General features: G+C 46.7%; 3 protein-coding genes across 3 annotated transcripts; 2 read left to right on the top strand and 1 right to left on the bottom strand.

Annotated features, from left to right (window-relative positions):
* Positions 1–1,088: 1,088 nt before the first annotated feature.
* Positions 1,089–11,971, top strand: LOC144741833 (inositol-trisphosphate 3-kinase C-like). Its single transcript, XM_078624333.1, has 9 exons — positions 1,089–1,170; positions 1,493–1,638; positions 1,808–2,152; positions 9,278–9,377; positions 9,460–9,673; positions 10,464–10,668; positions 10,926–11,027; positions 11,122–11,193; positions 11,762–11,971. The coding sequence occupies exons 1-9, from the start codon at positions 1,089–1,091 to the stop codon at positions 11,969–11,971; spliced, it is 1,476 nt and encodes a 491-aa protein (XP_078480459.1).
* A 2,168-nt stretch (positions 11,972–14,139) lies between these two features.
* On the bottom strand, positions 14,140–15,690 carry ACTMAP (actin maturation protease). Its single transcript, XM_078624332.1, has 6 exons — positions 15,512–15,690; positions 15,214–15,282; positions 14,950–15,068; positions 14,746–14,875; positions 14,538–14,608; positions 14,140–14,468 (listed from the first exon to the last, which is right to left on the bottom strand). The coding sequence occupies exons 1-6, from the start codon at positions 15,688–15,690 to the stop codon at positions 14,140–14,142; spliced, it is 897 nt and encodes a 298-aa protein (XP_078480458.1).
* A 1,104-nt stretch (positions 15,691–16,794) lies between these two features.
* Positions 16,795–18,310, top strand: SNRPA (small nuclear ribonucleoprotein polypeptide A). Its single transcript, XM_078624331.1, has 6 exons — positions 16,795–16,867; positions 17,061–17,233; positions 17,333–17,494; positions 17,743–17,907; positions 17,978–18,066; positions 18,151–18,310. The coding sequence occupies exons 1-6, from the start codon at positions 16,795–16,797 to the stop codon at positions 18,308–18,310; spliced, it is 822 nt and encodes a 273-aa protein (XP_078480457.1).
* The last annotated feature ends 262 nt before the right edge of the window (positions 18,311–18,572 follow it).

Raw genomic sequence — 18,572 nt, 5'->3', positions numbered from 1 at the left:
GCTCATATGTTTCTAATTTCGATAAAGACACGATGACACTTTTAGGGCTTTGTCTCCCTTTGCCATGAGATGACCAACTTCCCATTAAAGTGTGTGTCACTGTGTGTATCACACCGAATCCATTCATGTCCTTCCCAAGTCTCTGCTGCTGGTGAGTCAGTGTCGATTATACAGTGTCGTTGGTTCTTCCCATTGTTTCGGACCCTGTCTCACTTCCTGTCAGAAAACCTTCGTCACAGTGAATGATTCTGTGTATTGTCATTAAACACAATATGTTAAACAGTTTACGACTCAAACACTTCAAATGTGATGATTCACTTCTTTCTCTGTTCTCATGACACTGATTGTATTTAATTTATTGGTCCTCGTGATAAAAAATGGAAGACCTTTTCCTTGATAAATGACAAATTGCTGTCCATTATATAGTTCCATGTCTGGGTCATCGAGGTCATAGTAACTTGTTGGGATAAATCGCAGGCACAGGACCTGCTGTTTGTGATCCCTAGTGTCCAGTTGGATTGTTGAGTCAAACAACAGTTAAAACTAGTCACTCGGCTGAGAATTGGTTTTGCCTTCTCTTCGTCCATTTTTGTATCATTCCGGCATCATTCTTTGTGCATTTCCTCTTTCTAGTATGTAGATTAAACCAGGGATTGACAAGTAGCTGCTTGAAGAAGTGATTGTTTACCTGGAACGACTCAGGAGGGCAGTCTTACACTGGTGAACACTCCCTACAGTCAGTTATTCAGTGGTTGTGTTGTTTTTTGATGTCACAGCTTGTTCTGAATAAACTGTCATAAAAGAAGTATGGGAATGATTGTGATACTGCTGAATCGTTGATATTACACTATACAACCAACATCTTTCCCCATGGTTTGTGCTGATGATCTCACTGTTCCTACCAGGTGTGATCCATCTCCACATGCAGGAAAATGGTGGATTACTTTCACACGCCCCCAGGTTTAATACACGGAGCACATCACTGCTGGTTTACTGTACGTGGTGGAGTCACGCTCCGGTTGGTTTCAAGTATTTTCAAACTGAACAACAGAGGGTGTGTCTGGAACAGCACTACTACGGAATGCGGGATGGGCCAAACACGCTCGGCTCTGTCGCGCGGCGCCGTCACTCCAGAGCCAGCGGACGAGGCAGAGCGGAGGTTCCGTATCGGTAGATTTCGGCTCGAAGGGAACCGACAGAGTGACCAGTCCAACGGGAATCCCATGAAAGATGGATTGTTTTCGTGTCTGGGAAGGAGAAAGCGACACCCCAGCCCAACAAATGTGGATGCTAGTTTGCGGAACCCGAGCCGGAGCTGATCCAGCGGCGCGCCGCGATCACAGAGTGGGGAAGTTGCTGAGGGACGTGGTCGTGTCGGCGGCCGAGCAACACCGAGCAGCGCCCAGTTGTATTCCGACTCTGCCCGGCCCAGACATTAGCACCCAGCGAGCCGTGAACCCCCAGACGGAGTTTGGTCCGTCCCATGCCCCAGGTTTGGACGGGCGGACCGGGGAAACCACCGCTGCGAGCTGCCGCTGCGAGAAGACGAACGCCGAGGGGGAGGACAATGCGTCGGACCCCCCGACCGGGGCCATGGAAGACCAGCCGCTGGGGGGGAGCAGCCAGGAGTTCGGGAAAGTAACCGGGACTTTGCCCAGCGTTGGCTCCAGTGACCGTCGGCACACTGGGCTGATTTCCAGCGGATCACACGTTTGACTGAAATGACCAAAAACTGGCCGGACCGCCGCACCGTGCCCCCCCCAAAGCGACCGGGGACCCCCCCAACAGTGTCACTGAATGTCCGAAGGATTCGGACGAGCCCCAATTGAGTCTCCCGGAGGCCAAAGTTTCCAGGGAAACCATACCGAAACTCATCGTCACTAGGGACCCGAGTCCGAGCCGCCCCCAGGAGACCCCGGCCCTCCTCAGCGTCCGCTCGGTGCTCAGCGCCGGGTCGAGCTTGGAGCCTCACCCCGACGACGAGTCTCCCTGCTCGGACAGCGGCTGCGGAGGCTCTCCGGCGCTGATGCGCTCTCCACGGAAGCTGTCCAACTCGTCCTCCATCCTGTCTTCCGCCTCGTCCTTCGAGGAGTCCGAGGACGATTTCACCGGCAGTGATATCGAGTCCAGCCTGTCCCCGGCCCCGGTCCATGTGCAGCCCGGACGACGGATCAGGGGTGAGTGTCTCCTCCTTCATCCAGAAGATGATGCGTTATTGCATGTACTTTGTCTCCAAGACGTCTTCTCTTTTATGACTTACAGTTTAGGTCAAAGTTATTAGCCCCCGTTATGAAATCCAATAAAACCCTTCTCCTTCCAATGACATGGGCCTTAAGTGTTAATAGTTTATTGCGTATCCAAAGACAAAAACAACATCTGCACAAGGTCAAATGAACATTTTTATTGGTTTGATGAATTGAAGCAAGAAAAAAAGCGGTCCAACTTATCAGTCCTCTGACAACTACTAGTCAGTAGTGGAGCCTCTCTGATCCAGAACTAACAACAAACCTCTTCTGGTAGTTTCTAACTAAGTTGGCAGATGTCTCCAGAGGGATTTTAGCCCATCCTGCAAAGTGCTTGGTCTCTGAGCAACCGAGAACCTTGAGCTCCCTGCACAGATTCTCACAGGACGGAGAACATGGCTCTGAGAGGGACGCTCCAGAACCTTGAGTCAGGTCTTTCAAAAAGTTTTTGATCATGTGGGTCGAATAAGTTTAACTATCTCAGTTTTCTTCTTGAATGTTTATTTTACATTCCAAATTGTACAAAATGGTGCCTGATCATTGATGAATGATTGACTATATGACATTTTAAGAATATTGTAAACATTGTGCAGTGGGGAAAATACACATACATTCATTTGATGATAATCTGTGAGGGGCACAAAGAAAAGAGGAGGTGTGGAAAACAACTGTTGTACTGGAGGGTGAAATGCACACACTGCATACTGGACTCCCTTTATTCAAACAGCTTTCACCACAGGCTCTTTGCTCATCACACAGCATCCCTGTGTTTACACGAGACATTTACTCAGCTGCTGTGCGCAAACGCTCAGTGCTGGCCTCTAGGGATGGTTTGGGTTCTCCTGCGGCATTGGTGTTTGCTCTAAAAAAGGATATATTTTGACGAATACGGCACACTGGTCAATAGAACGTGACTGTGACAGAGAAACTGTCTCGTACCTGGGACCCCTGCACTTCAGTCCATGAAGTCTCACGTGGTTTGGTTCAAAGCCAAGTCATTTTATGCTCTTCCAAGAATAAGCGCATTTTAAAATAGTAAGTTATGACATTTTTCCTTTCCAGTCAGGAAAACCTTGATTCCCAACTGACCGGCATTGCTTTGACACTTCTCTTAAAAAGCCTGGATCCTCTGGCGTCTCCACCTCGGCTCTCAGCAGTCTGTGAACGACTGAACATGAACTCCTGTTGGAGCCACGTCGCCCAGCATGCATGTTGACATGTTCAGCAACCTCATGCTAACGCACATACCACCCTGGTGGAAACCCAGACGCCCGGTAGACCTTCTGCTTCTGTGTGCTAATTATCGTGCCCCAGTTTGTTATGGGGTCGTTGTTTTGTTGTTTTTTTTTTCACCGTGAACCCTTGTCTGGTAGAAGGCGGGTACCAGACAGATTGAATTGGTAAAGTCAGAATCAGCTTTATTCGCCAAGTATGAAGAACCACACAAGGAATTTGTCTGTGGCGGTTGTCGTCTCTTCTAGCAACAGTTACATTTAAAAAGAAGCAGAGCCTCTTAACGATGGCAGACGATTGTCAATCACATTCATTCACCAGAAAAAGTGCTCAGGTTAGCGCCGAAGCAAATTCAATCACATTTTCTTTATACTTTAATAACTAGATAGAAACTAGATTTAATAACTAGAATGTTCACACAGAAATATATTCAAGAGCTATTTGAATTTGTCATATTATTATCATCAATATTATCCATGTCATATGAGGAAATGCCACATTGCCTGTGTCTGCTCTGTAATGTGGTTGACATGGATTTCCAGTGTTGCCTGTTGTGTGTGTGTGTGTGTCATGTTCACGTCCAACCAGGAAGCCGTGTCACTCCTCAGACAGCCGTGTGATTAACAACAACCCTATGGGTTACACTATCTCTGAAATCAGCAGATGAGGTGACAGAGTAATTTCCTGGGCTCTTACACCGACAGCCAGGAAATGAGCAACCTGAGGAGTTGCACTTGAGCTGTTGTAACAAACAGGATGACGCTGGGCTTGTGGTTTCTGATAACAACTGGCTTTTTTTTTTTTAATCGTCAGGTTTTGTCCTCCTTGGAGTTGAGTAGAAGCGGGTGTTGTCAGTCGTGTTGTAAAAGTCGCTGTCGGCTCCTGACCAAACCAGTTACGTTTAGCTCACTGTGTGAAGGCAGCAGATACTTGCTCAGACATGCACACACACACACATACACATACACACAGTCTCACAGTGATGTCGTCCGTACATTCAGAGTTACGTGTGTGTCATGGAAAATTGGGCTGAAGGCAGAGCCGGTTGCTAGGCAGCGTCGCTGCCATATATGGTACTTTTTCTCCCTCCTTGTCTCGTTCTCCTTTTGCACTGACAGTATCGACTTTGTCTCTGGCATTTGAAAGTTATACGATGCAAATGGCTGCAAATGTTTACGCATCCCACACGTGCACACACAATCAGAAAACTACGCATCATCTCACCTCTGCCCTCCACATTCGGCCTAATTTCCCCCTGAAACAGTGCGAGGCGCACAGTGGAACAGAAAACAAGAGGAAAAAACAGTGTAAGCGCAGATAAGATTAAGCACAAACGGACAAAAGCACACACTGAAACTCTGAACATGTGTGATGAGTCCTTCCACTAATGCAGTTACTCACATGAACCAGGCCATAGTGCTTGCACACAATTTTTTGAATCCCCGCAACAGCAGGAGGGACAGTAAATGAAGTTATTTTGTCATGTGTCACATTTTCCCTGATAAGAATAAACCGAACGCAAACACGTGGATTTCTACATTTCGTTATTTAAATTTTCTCATGTGGGGGGGGAAGAAAAGAATATGTGGTTTGATCTATGTGGTTTGATCAGTGATCAGTCTTTTCACGTGAATGTGTTTGCAGAGCTGAAACACCAGTTAGTTTTGACAAAAGTGTGTGACAGTACACACTCAGCATATTCATATGCAGTCACTCCTGTAGCTATTGATAGTTGTCTGACAGGTTCTCTCTCTGTCTCTCACACACACACACACACACAGACACACGCACACAGTTTTGTGTTTACATCAGTTCAGACAGACGAAGCTAGACTTCCGTCCATTGACTTTATTAATGTCAATTTAATTTGACAAAAAACCTCAACTGTGTACACATTGACATGACTGTACAACACTGGTAGTACCTGGAACAGATACACACACCCTGCAGCTCACATTGTACTGAGGAATGTGCCATGCAGACAAAGAGAGCAGTGGGAGGGTATGGGGCCGCCTGTTGTCCCTGCCCCCCGTGCTGCCAGTCACTGGTGTATCTGGCAGGAGATTGGCTCGGGAAAAAGGCCCCGTGGGGATTAGGGGATGAGGGAGAGAGGAACAAAGGTCTGAGAAAGAGGAGAAGGCTGTGGATATTGGAAGTTGCAGAGGGAAGGAAGGACTGAACAGAGGGGGGGTAGGTGAAAAAGCCGAATGTCCTGGTAGAACCATCTCTGAAAGCAAATATCCGACATTGAGAAAGAGGAGGAAGTGAGCGGGTTTTGAAACAAGAGATGAAATGGGATGACGGCGTACGTAGAGAAGATTATTTCCCAGAGAACCCGACCGGACAGAGGTTGACAGACCAGCAGGACGGAGCATCAGCCAGGGGCTGACGGTGGATGTGGGGAGGCCAAAAACGTATGGTTGAGAAGGACGGCAGGACAACAGGGCTCATCAGGGGAGACCCTGTCCTCATGGTGAAGATTCTTTTCCACTGGCTGCGCTCTCGCTTTGTTTCTGGGGCCGTGTGCGCCTGTGTCGGCGTCTGCCTCCTCCTCTTCTGTTCCTCTGTCTGCCAGGTGAGAGACACAGAGACACACGTCAACGCAGATCGTTCTCGATGGCCGTGTAGCGAGCACAATGAGACACTAAACGGAGGTTTTCTAATGTCAGCGCTGGGCTCTGACATTAGGCAGACGAGGGGATCTGGTTATCTGGGTTAAGAAGGCTGTCAGCCAACCAGCAGCTCCACCTGGAGCGCTTCTTCACACGACCAGTTAGTTTGTCCAAGTTGAATTTTACTATGAGAGTTGTTTATTACAGAATTGAAAGCTTTGAATATCTGAATGTAATCGATGCACAATAGGAGGATATAATGAAATCAGTGAAGAGATGATGATGATGGTGGGGGCTTCAGATCAATCACTGTTGTTTGTTTTTCCACCATTTGTGAGAACACCGTACAACAGAACCCACAGGTGAAGACATTTTCATGAGAAGAGACTGATGATGAAGATGTTTGCCTGTGAATAATCTGTCGGTGGGCTCTTCTTCTCTGAAGGACGGATGCTGCTATGGAGAGTTAAGGGCTAAATGGAATGAGACACAGGCTTTTGTACTTTTTGAATTGGAAGTGTCTGTCAGTTGGACCTCCATGCAGAACGAGTTTTTTAGTTTTTAGTATTTCAACACTTACATTTATGAGATTATATTTCTGCACCATCATTTTTTGTAAAGCGTCTTTGAGTGCTGTATAAATTTAATGTGTTTTTTTTATTATTATTAAAAAAATAACTAATTTTATGATACTTCATTTTTAAAAATACTGCACACCAAACAAAAGCTCGGGTTTTAGGAGGTTGAACACCTACTGAGTAGGTTGGCTGGTGTTTGGAACGAAACATAAAAGGTTTATCTGTGAACGCAGAATGTTGCTGGCGCCAGTTTTACTACCCAGACTGGGTGAAGATCAGCACAGGTGAGCTGTAATATTCCTGTTGTTAAAAGATGACACGTGCTGCATGTGTTTTATTTATTTATTGTCAATAAATAAAGGACAATAATTGATGTCGGCCACTGACAGAGGCAGAAACAGTAGAAAGTAGCACAGAGGAAGGACACTAGTGTTTCAAATACCACGTGAAACAAGACGGAGAGATCAGGAGATTCTCTTACCGAGCCAGAGGACTCAGATTGGAATAAATGCACATAAAAAGCGTTTGTTCATCAATTACTCAAAGGTTTGCGAAATTTGCACACGCCAAAGTTGTAATTTCCTGAACGTCGGCCCCGAAGACAAAGGTCTGACGTCAGCGACCGTCTGAAACACCGTTTCCTCTGTCAGGACTGAGGTTACTCTGGGGTCAAGTGCTGATGCGATTGAAGGTTCAGGTCACGGGTGTCCTGTGCTCCCTGTCATGAGACTCGACCTAATCCTCTGTAAAATCCACAAACCGACCAGCTGACTCTGACGAGGTTCAAACCTGTTCCGTAGCTAATGCACTTAGAGCGAGCCAACCCTCGTCCACCAGGAGCCTGGGCCATGAAGAACACATCGCAGTTTGGGGCTCATCCAGTTCACGCAGCAGTTTACAGAATGTTCTCCACACGGGTTTTCCCCCTGCCAGAGACAACTCAGTCTCCTCTGACACAGTTTAAACCAGGAGTCTGCAGCCTTCACTGTCAAAAGAGCCATTTTACCCCTCTGCCACAAACCAAAATTCATCTAGTTTAACCCATAAATAGAAGATAACATCAGCATATGAAGTTTTAGGCTATTATCATAATTCTGTTTAATATTTAATTTCGTTTAAAAACAAAACTGTTTCAAACTCAAGTTTGTTGGGTTTAGGGAGATTTTCAGGTTTGCTTTAATGATGTCTGATGTGACTCAAGCTATGACAAAAAATAAATTGAAATAAAATATATCAAATATAAATAATGAAATGAAAATGTTTTTTTTAAAAAAAATGTAGTGCTACAATATCACATTGATTGCCAATATAAGACCTGTCCCATCTCAAAGGAAAAAATAAATAAAAAATAGCTGTCATTTATTTAGCTGATTAAAACTCCAACTGATCAGAATAACCTTTTTAGAGGAGGGAACAAACACTTCATGTCACTGGACTCGGCAGAATTTCCTGTTTCTCTGAGTACTGACAGACGTGATGGCAGTTGTGTCGAAGAGGTCGTAGCAGTTAGCATCACAGTAGTTTATCCGGATCCGATCAGACGCCTCTCTGATGCTTCTGGTGTTGAGCTGCAGTTCTGCCTCCTTACTGGTACACTCAAGCATAGATATGTCCGTCCTAGGGTGAGTCCTGATGTGCACATGATCATGAAAACATCCCATGTGCTGCCTCTTATCTGTGGACATACCCCTGAATTTCTGGCTCATGGGCAGGTTTATGCTGTGATTCAAACATGTATGGACCTTCTGAAATTGAAACTAATAGCAAGGTTCCTCTCCTTTAGGGATCAAAACACAGTACACGATGATTGATGAATATTACAAAAAAAGCAGCTGAGTTGTTAAGAGTTCAAAATCAGCCCTCAAAGTCAAATGAAGCCTGTTTTTCAGGTAAACACAGCACGTGCGTGTGTGTGTGTGTGTGTGTGTCCCTGCGTGAAGACCGTTTTATTGTGACAGAGTTTCAACACAGCAGCTGTGGAAAGAATGCATCTGAGGACAGCAGAGATAGGCTCACACGGCAGACGTTCGCCAGCTGGGGAGTGGGAGTCGTTCACTCATGAAACGATCTGTTTTATCAGCGCGGCTCCTTGTCTCGGATTCGGATGCACTTTCTGATCCTAAGTGCTAAAAGCAAGACAGGAGAAATGACTACACACACACACACTATCCTTAGCAAGATGTCCGTTCGGGCGGATTTCGGACACACACTCAAATCAATCATGCACCTCTCAGACTGCTTGCGTCAAAGCCTCCGTGGCGCACTGTCCTTGCTCTGGTAATTCCAGACACAGATAACATTACACACACACACACACACACGGGCCAGACAGTGAGGATCTGTTTTACGACATCACCGATGGCTTTGGTAAATGTTTTATGAAGAGCCTTTGTCAAGTTCGCAGTCCACCGAGTGTTGGCTGAAGGGGCGGATCTGTCCAATGTCTACTGAGCTGTGTGTGTTTCCGTCAGTGCGCTGCAGGGCGTGTGACTGTGTGTGTGTGTTGTAATTCCTGGCTCTGTGTCTCGTTTGAGTTCAGCTTCGTTGGTCATGTGACTAACCACGGGGCCTTTTGAAAAGAAGATGACGTGTTGTGTTTTCCCTTGATCAGAATAAGTCGTGGCAGAAGCTGAAGACCATGGTTCACTGCTCTCCTTTCGTTGTGTCCTTCAAGAAGCGGTACCCTTGGGTGCAGCTCGCTGGACACGCAGGTATGAGGAGCGACGGGCTTGTGTGTGCGACAATGGTCCGCCGGGACTCGCCCCTCCTCACTCTGGTCGTCTGTCCCAACAGGTAACTTCCAGGCGGGGGAGTACGGACGCCTGCTGAAACGGTACTGTGAGTGTGAGCAGCAGTGTCTGCAGAAGCTGATGACGGACACGCTGCGCCCCTACGTCCCCGGGTATTATGGCGTGGTGCAGAAGGACGAGCAGGACTACAACCTGATGGACGACCTGCTGGCCGACTTTGACTCTCCGTCCATCATGGACTGTAAGATGGGCAGCAGGTACGGAGGAAGAGGATGAAGGGAGGAAATACAGGCTTTTGTTGTTGTTGCTCAAAAACAAGAAATTCGGGGAGCTGCTAATAATAATATAACTGATTTTTTTTTATAATTACATTTCCACCAAATATGAATCTACTGAACCTTATTTTATCTCCATCAGTAGATTCATGGACCAGAAAACCTCCTCTGACCATCTGGAAACACACTGATGTCAGTTAGTTCAACACTTATTGACCAAACTGACTATTTACTAATGGTGGTTTTCTTCTGGATCCAGCTCCAGAACTATTGAAGATCCAACAAATCTGTTCCCACTGATTCAGACTCTCAGATACAATCTGGTGTCAGCTCATGTCTTTGTCTTCATCCGTTGTCTGAAAATCCACCAGCACCAGAACATTTCCTGTTGTGGATCAGAGGATCCAGAGTAGATCCGGATCCAGATCAAACTTGGATCCATCAGAGAACCTACAGACAATGGATCCTGGATCTGACCATTGACTGTGGAGTTCTAGACACAGATGCTGAAAATGTCCAAGAATCCTTCAACAGGTTCCTGGATCCAGATGGTTCCAGAACACCACCGACACTTAATCATCTGGTCCATTAGCAGCAGTCACTGAACTTTTCATTCAAATGTGTTCAGAACTTTTTGAGTTATTTTGCAACAGACGAACAAACGGCTGCAAAATCTAACTTCAATAACGATTAAAAGAGTAGATACAAATATAATAATAATAATAATAATAATAATAATAAGGATACTGAGCCTTGACTTTTCTCTCGTCAGGACGTATCTGGAGGAGGAGCTGATGAAAGCTCGAGAGCGTCCCCGTTTACGGAAGGACATGTATGAGAAGATGGTTGCCGTGGACCCCGGCGCCCCCACAGAGCAGGAGCGAGCTCAGCAGGGCGTCCTCAAACCCAGATACATGCAGTGGAGGGAGACGCTCAGCTCCACCGCCACACTGGGCTTCCGCATCGAAGGCATTAAGGTCAGAGGTCGTCCTGGACAGCCACGGCTGTTTGTCGTGTCAGGAATGGATCCTGAGCTGGTGCTGACGCGCTGACGCCTGAGGAGGAGTGTTTCTGAACCGACAAAAATATTTGATGACTGACTAGCTTTTGAATCCAGTGGGTTTGTTTCCAGTCCAACGAGTCGCGGCAGGTTTTGAAACTGAAACAACGCTTGAGAAGATGCCCATGATGCTGGGCACGAGTGGTCTCACACTGTTGTGTTTTTCTCCTGCAGAAAGCTGACGGAACCTGCAACACCAGCTTTAAGAAGACCAAGTCCAGAGAGCAAGTGATGCAAGCGCTCAAGGACTTTGTTGGAGGAAACACTCAGATCCTGGTGTGTTTGCAGCTTCAGCGCCTGACTCATGTTCAGCGTCAGTGGTTTCCATGACCGCAGCCTCAAGACACATTTTCTGCGTCCGTCTCTTTAGAAAGTCTACCTGCAGTGTCTGGAGGAGCTCCGGTCAGCGCTGGAGCAGTCACACTTCTTCAGGACACACGAGGTCAGACACACGCACACACCTCTCGGCGTCCTACGCCATCAGGAGCGGTTCTACTTCTGCGTCTGTCTGCCTGCGTCGCAGAGGACCGTTACCATAGTAACACCAACACGATCAGCATCACTTTCCACTAACTTTCCTGGTCAAAAATTGTCTTTAGGACTTCTTTTTCTTTTTTACTTTATTTACTTGTCTTTGTTTTCCAGTTATCAGTGTTTTTTTTTTCTTTACGTATCAGTGTTTTGTTATTTTATTTTTTTAACTTTTTTTTCCCCAATTAAGTGTTTTTCTTTGTTTAGTTCAAGTGATAAAAGTGAGCGGATCTCGTTTTCCACGGCGACTCCAATAAGATCGCCATAACATTCCGTTCATCCCTTAGAACGGTCATATTTTCTCAGTCAACTCAGAAGCGACGCATGTCACATGACGCCAACCGTCCAATCTCAGTTGTCACTGTCTGCGTATCTTTGACAGGTAGTTCCATTCCAGGAGCGGGTGACGTCATCACCGGTGAGGCCGAGTCCCACGGCGATTATTTGGACTAACAGCTCACCTGTCTCACCGGTCACAGGTTGTGGGCAGCTCTCTGCTCTTCGTGCACGACGCCTCGGGGAAGGCCAGAGTGTGGATGATCGATTTCGGGAAGACCGTCCCCCTGCCGGCGCCTCAGACCCTAGACCACAGGACCCCCTGGGTGGAGGGCAACCGGGAAGATGGCTACCTGTGGGGCCTGGACCACCTCATAGACATCTTCAGCAGCATGCTGCCGCAGACAGCCTGAAGAGACGGGAGATGACGTCAACCGTCTGATCAGTCAACCACCACTTGATTCAGACCATTCCTTTCCTATTGCACCTGTGCAACAAGTGGAATTTGCCAAAGACCAAAATCATTCGTCACGTATGGACCTGATTGGAACGGGTAGTAGACAGAAGAAGAGGGAGATTTATGCAAACGAGTCTGTTTTTTTTCTCTGCGCTGTCGCTGCTCCAGAGATAACTCATCACCGTCTCCCTCTGTTGGTCAGAGGTGTGTTCTTCCAGAGTGACGGAAGCGTTTGCACACTGCCTTGGAGGGGCTTTGTTTTTCTCATGGACCACATTTGCCAGTGAAGTATACAGCAACACTAAAACACTGGTCAAACCACGTGTGAACTAACTTTGTAAATACAATTTTATTTAATTCTTTGGCCTTCGTATAACCTGCTTCACTTTGTACAATTTCTGTGCCTGGTATTTTTAATGACCATCTGATTTATCATTCCAAGTCTATTTTTCTTCCAGCGACTTCTAGTATGATAAATGTTTATCCCAAAGTCTTACCTCTGGTAGAAAGTCGGAGGAAAGGTTTCCTAAATTGGATTTTTGTATGATAATGCATTGGAAGTGTTGTTTTTCCTCATGAATCTGTACAGTACAGCTGAGCAGCCATGCTGGTTTGGACTTTGTTGCACTGTGGATCCTCAAAGCCATTGAGCGACGCGTGGTGCCTGTGTGTGTGTGCGTGTGTGTGCGTGTGTGCGTGTGTGTGCGTGTGCGTGTGTGAAGATGGGAAGCAGCACTCACGTACTGGGTTTACAGATGCGCACATTGATCAGTTTAGCAGAACTTCAGTGCTGCTTTTGATTTTTCTGGGAGCTTATAAACTCTTTAGAGATGAAATGAAACTGGAATTACCTGATTGAACGAGTTCACTTTTCACTGACATTCTACCTACAAACTGGGTTTTATTTTATTTTTTTATGTTTAAAGGAAAATGCATAAAATCATCCCAGATCATGGTGCCTAAAACTTTTCTGTCTGGTAAAGGGGCAGTTTGTTGGGTTTGAATTTTAAACGGTGGGTATTTACAAAAAAACAAAAAAAAACAGCAGCAGTAGCTTGTCGAAGACAGATATTTAGAAAAGGAAGTGGTGCTTATGGCCGTGGTTGGTTGGAATGTAGCTGTGTGATGAACCAGGAGTCTTCCAGACATCATTGGACAGTGCTGGGAAGTACTGTGTGTGTGTGTGTGTGTGTGTGTGCGTGCGTGTGCACGTGTGAGTGTGTTGGCTGTTTACCCAGTACACATAAGCTTCCCAGATGAGTGCTGCAAACATCACTTCACAAAATTCAAATTGTGCATTTAAAAAAAAAAGTGTATTTTTTTTTCCTTCTCTGAAATGTAAACATGCTGGGAGAGAGCAATCATGTGATGTTTACAAAGTATTACTGAACTTTTCTGCCCACAGATTCTTTAAGATGATGGCAAACTATCAGGTTTTTGAAGTGGGTGTTGTGTAATTTGAGAAAACTTAATAGAGACCCAAGCAGTGTATTTTCAAGTGACAACATACAGACTGGTGAAAATTGATGTGAAATAGCTGCTGTGTCCAGAAGGTCATGGATTGCAATAAACTGGAAGATTTTCAGTGTTTCTTTTTTTTTGGGAAAACACCGACATCTGGCGGATTTGTCACACGTTTATACACTGGACAATAGTACAAATTCAAACACATTTACAGGATGATACGACCAAAATATTAGAACCATCAGTCAGATTGACTAAATGAATATACTTCAGTTTGGCAAATTCAAAAGTACAAATTCAATTTTAACTTTACTCAAGTAATAAAACACTATTTGTCCTGTCCACACTTCTTGTTCCTCCTTTCCATTTTCTGAGTTACTAACATATTACTATACTACTACTACTACTTTAATTGGTAGTTTAAGGTGAGGACATTTTATCAGCCTGCGCGTTTCTTTGTATCGAACAAGAGAAATATGTAGACAATTGTTTTATTTTTTATTGATATGTGCTGATAAATAAATATAAATACAAAATACCACCATTAAATCCGCCCAACAATGCTCCTGTGCTCAGTAACGTCGCCTGCTGGGCCCCGTCCAACCAGCTGCCTCAGAAGAACCTGGATGTGTTCTCTCGCGCGCCCGTCGGTTCCTCCAGTCACTTCGTCCTCGTGTGCAGCAGCACCGCCTGACCCGCCAGTCCGACTTCCACTCCTCCCACGGGAACCACGTACTGCGTCCCGTCGCGGGCTCTCTGAGGGTCCATGGTCTTCAGCTGCCCGTTGCTCTGAGCGACGCTGTCCAGGCTCCACAGCTGGTAGCGGAGGCTCTTCCCCTGCTTCGCCAGGACGTACACCTCTCTGAGCCCTGGGCTCCTGGCGGGACAGGCCGAGCAGGCGGCACCAGGCAGGTAAAGCCAGGGCAGAGTGGGATCGAGCTGGAAGTCCTCTTTGCTGACGCTGCCCTGGTCCAGACCGAGGAGAACGCCTAGGAAAGTCAGTCAGTATCACATTAGCTCTCTGAATGACGGACGGCGGATGGGCCGGCCTGTCTTACCCGAAGCGACAGCCCAGTGCGCCCTGTGGCCGCTACGCTGGCACGGCTCATGGTTGTAGTCTTCATCATATCTGTGCAGCACGTCAGGGCGTCTTCCGTGACACCGTGACCCCTTGTCAGCAATAAAAGTGTTTTTTATACTTTCTCAAGTAAGTGTGATTTGATTATCTTTTGAAGCAAAGAGTGGTTCTGTGTGCGTCCAGGATACGGGATGAGAACGGGTTGTCTGCCCCACAGGTGTGCGATGATGGCTTCAGCATTGCTGCCACTCAAACCGCCCGACAGCAGCTCCGCCTCACAGCCGCAAACCTCCTCCGCCAGCAGGGCCATGTGGTTAGCTGACAAGACAGACCCCCTCATGAGAACAGAAGTCACGGCGAAAAACCGACGGCCCACGCGCTCCGCCGCGCACCTGAAAACATTTCACCCTGCGCTGTGAATCCCCTGCTCAGCGCCGTCTGAACCACAGCGTCCATGTCAACGTTCCGCTGGCGGAGGTGAGCCGCCATCCACAAAGCCACCAGCCCGCACCTGGAAGGCAAAGGAACGGTCGCATGCAGTCACACCCTGAAGAATACACACCGCCAGTGTTTAATACTCACACCGCCTCTAGGGTTTACAGAGCTGACACAGGGGGTATAATTAACAAGTTCTCTTTGAAACCCTGTGAACTTACTGTGGACCATCTTGGATCATGGACGGCACGTAGGTGTTCATCAGTGTCCACTGCAGATCCTTCCTGAAACTTACAAATTTACAAATGCAATTCAGAGCTGTATCCATGGGATCACGTTAAAGAGTACTATCTTCCTTCATATCTCAAATATCAACCAAGTCAAGTTTGAAAACAATTTGAAAGCAAATGAGAGCCAGGGGTAAGGTGCTGGTGTGTGTGTGTGTATTCCCTATTTCCAAACTGTGTCCGGAGGAACAAAGCTGCTGTTTGCACTAGTTCCAGTCGGTGTGAGTCTCACCAGCTCTCCCGGTGTGTGAGCAGAGAGCGGGCCTCTGTGTGGTCTCCTTCCACAGGGCTCCTGCTGCTGCTGATGGTCTGGTACAGCTTCTTCTTGGCTGCTGAGGCTGCAGGTACAGGAGCTGGAGGAGGAGGAGGAGGAGGAGGAAGAGGAGGAGGAGGGGAGAACTCCACCGACATCTCTGAGCTCCTGCCAGGCAGAGGACACTGTTAGATACATGTACACAAACTCAGACAGAGACACCTCTGCCACCCTCCAGCCAGCAGCTGTTTTTACCTGCTCAAAACAGGTTCAAATAACTGCTCTTCACATGTTGTTACATGCAAGTTGGTTCAATGACTGGAGCAAAAAGGTCAAGTTTGTCAACCAATATTACGTAATTTACTTTTAACGGCGTCAAATACTCCACTTCTTTAGTTATTTCACAGGACAACTTGGCCGTCGCTGGCCACTCGTGCTTCCACCTTATTTGAGAGCCTCTTCTTCTTCGTGGGTATATTTGGAGGACAGAGGAAAGGGAGTGTCGTCATCCACCGACTCTGGAAACCAAATATGAATCATTGGTTGAAGACACGGTCCACTAATATGTCTGCTAACTGAGAGAGATCCAAATCACTCACAGTAGATAATGAACTGAACCCGTGTCACATTTTTAAACGAGCTAATGTAACACTAAGTTCTGATAGCCGAGCCGTCAGAATGAGTTTTTATTATTCTCCCGTGTTAAATGGGGCTCCGACTAAATAATTCACCTCCGACTGTTTTATGACATCATGTAAAGATAGTGGGAAAAGTTAGATAAACGCTTACGTTGTAGTTGAACGTTCCTAGGAACTGATGGTCGATGACAGAATTTCGTGTAACACAGCACAAACCGGAAACGGCGCTGTGATCGTATTTTAACGCGAGATCACGGTGCGCGATTTACGACCGTGGTTGGATTCCATTCATCTTTTCGCGGTGAGTACGACCTCCAAAAAATAGCCAGTATTCGTGATTGAAAAGCGTTTGTACAACATTTCGAGCACTTCCCATCGCAATCGCTAAGTGCGTGTTACAGCTGAGTCAATACAAACTCGGCAATTGAGGTTTTTAATCGAAACAGTGGTTGCTAGCAGTTAGCTTTCAGCTAACGTTCCCTCCACGTTCTTGAAATCGGCTTGAATTCGCTAAAACTGTGCTAGCTTAGCAGGTCAACTCGACAGCCAGTCGATTTCAAATAGTTGCTCTGAGCTGACGATGTCATTTCTCCTTCAGCTTCGTCTTGTGCACAAACAGAAACAATGACCACTACTGATGTGCGGCTGAATCACACAATTTACATCAACAACTTGAATGAGAAAATCAAGAAAGATGGTGAGTGGACGGTATTTGACTAACACGACACTTAAGTGTCTTTTAAATGTAACATTTGAGACTATTCCTCAATTATGTACTGTTGCAAGAATTCAAGTTATCGTCTTAGGAAGCACAGATGTTCAATCTATTAGTTAGTGAACATCTATTATACTGTGCTGTTTATTGATTAAACATGCCTGTGTCTCCACAGAGTTAAAGAAGTCGCTGTACGCCATCTTCTCACAATTTGGCCAGATTTTGGATATCTTGGTTGCACGGAACCTGAAGATGAAAGGTCAAGCCTTTGTTATCTTTAAGGAGGTTAACAGTGCCTCAAATGCTCTGAGATCCATGCAGGGATTTCCATTCTACGACAAACCCATGGTATGTTCCTGAATTTACAGAGGAAATTCTAGATGGTAACCTCGTTAACGTCGGTTACTGCAGCTTCTTTCATTCACAGTTTTGTTTGCCTCCGCGCAGCGCATTCAGTACGCAAAGACGGACTCAGACATCATTGCTAAAATGAAGGGGACTTATGTCGAGCGAGACCGCAAAAAGGAGAAGAGGAAGCCGCCTAAATCCGAAGGTGGAGGCAAGAAAGCCGGCGCGACCATGGCTGGAGGAGTATCAGCAGCCATGTCTGTGAGTGTGACCTGACTGTTGTTGTTGTTGTTGACGGTGACAGCTGGTTGTGATTAATAGTCCCTCATGAGTCTGTGACCCTATCTGAAGAAGATTCTCTGGGGGAAAGGTAGTGCTTTGCATGATATCATGTTCAAGTGGAAAGCTGTAGATGTCATCAGAGCTTTGGTGGCAGGTGACTCAGTTCTTGTCTTCTGAAAAAATCACAAATAGAAGATGAAGTATTGTGATGGCCTTCCTCTGTCCAGGGCATGCCTCCCATGAGCCAGGCCCCCCGTATGATGCACATGCCCGGCCAGCCCCCCTACATGCCCCCTCCAGGCATGATGCCTCCTCCTGGGATGGCTCCCGGTCAGATGCCTCCTGGTGCGATGGCTCCTGGTCAGATGATGCCTGGGCAGATGCCCCAGCAGGTACCGTTTCCACGGTTACACCCCCCACCTGATGTTCCTGCTTGCGGTCTAACCACCGTTTGTCCTGCAGGTGGCAGAAAACCCCCCCAATCACATCCTGTTCCTCACCAACCTGCCGGAGGAGACGAACGAGCTCATGCTGTCCATGCTCTTCAACCAGTCAGTAACACGTCGCTCTGGGTGATTGGTGTGGTTTTGTCTCCGGCCGTGTGCTGAATCTGGGCCTGTCGCTGTCTTCTCCAGGTTCCCGGGGTTCAAGGAGGTGCGTCTGGTGCCCGGTCGCCACGACATCGCGTTCGTGGAGTTTGACAATGAAGTTCAGGCAGGTGCTGCGCGGGATGCGCTGCAGGGCTTCAAGATCACACAAACGAACGCCATGAAGATCTCGTTTGCCAAGAAATAACACGCCTCCATGCCCAGGTCTGTTCTTAAGCAGAGATCCAGATGTTTTTAGAAAATTGAACGTTGCTGGGTTATTGGTGTGTTGTTTGTTTTTTTTTTCTCCCCAATCTTCATCCAGGATTACATGTAAGTACATTTTTTTTTCCATCATTCCTTTATAGATCCCAGTTCATTGTACATGAAGTGAAAGTCAGGTCATTTCATTCTGTCATGTAGATAAGTACACGGATGTTTGTTTGTTTTTTTTGTCATGCGCCAAAATC

Source organism: Lampetra planeri, unplaced genomic scaffold, assembly GCF_965212315.1.
Source record: "Lampetra planeri unplaced genomic scaffold, kcLamPlan1.2.h2 scaffold_737, whole genome shotgun sequence".
In the NCBI taxonomy this organism is placed as follows: Eukaryota; Metazoa; Chordata; class Hyperoartia; order Petromyzontiformes; family Petromyzontidae; genus Lampetra; species Lampetra planeri.
The sequence above is the reverse complement of the archived record's forward strand: the minus strand, read 5'-3'. Positions and strand labels throughout refer to the sequence as shown.

Bases quoted from the DNA above. Each gene is read 5' to 3' on its own strand.
- ACTMAP (XM_078624332.1), bottom strand. From the start codon at position 15,690: ATGTCGGTGGAGTTCTCCCCTCCTCCTCCTCTTCCTCCTCCTCCTCCT. The intron at 14,876-14,949 runs GTGCGCGGCGGA...CTGTCTTGTCAG, and splicing joins GCAGGGTGAAATGTTTTCAG to CTAACCACATGGCCCTGCTG. The intron at 14,609-14,745 runs GTATCCTGGACG...CGTGCTGCACAG, and splicing joins AGACAACCCGTTCTCATCCC to ATATGATGAAGACTACAACC.
- LOC144741833 (XM_078624333.1), top strand. From the start codon at position 1,089: ATGGGCCAAACACGCTCGGCTCTGTCGCGCGGCGCCGTCACTCCAGAG. The intron at 1,639-1,807 runs GTAACCGGGACT...GAATGTCCGAAG, and splicing joins GCAGCCAGGAGTTCGGGAAA to GATTCGGACGAGCCCCAATT. The intron at 11,028-11,121 runs GTGTGTTTGCAG...CCGTCTCTTTAG, and splicing joins GAGGAAACACTCAGATCCTG to AAAGTCTACCTGCAGTGTCT.
- SNRPA (XM_078624331.1), top strand. From the start codon at position 16,795: ATGACCACTACTGATGTGCGGCTGAATCACACAATTTACATCAACAAC. The intron at 16,868-17,060 runs GTGAGTGGACGG...GTGTCTCCACAG, and splicing joins TGAGAAAATCAAGAAAGATG to AGTTAAAGAAGTCGCTGTAC. The intron at 17,495-17,742 runs GTGAGTGTGACC...TCCTCTGTCCAG, and splicing joins GAGTATCAGCAGCCATGTCT to GGCATGCCTCCCATGAGCCA.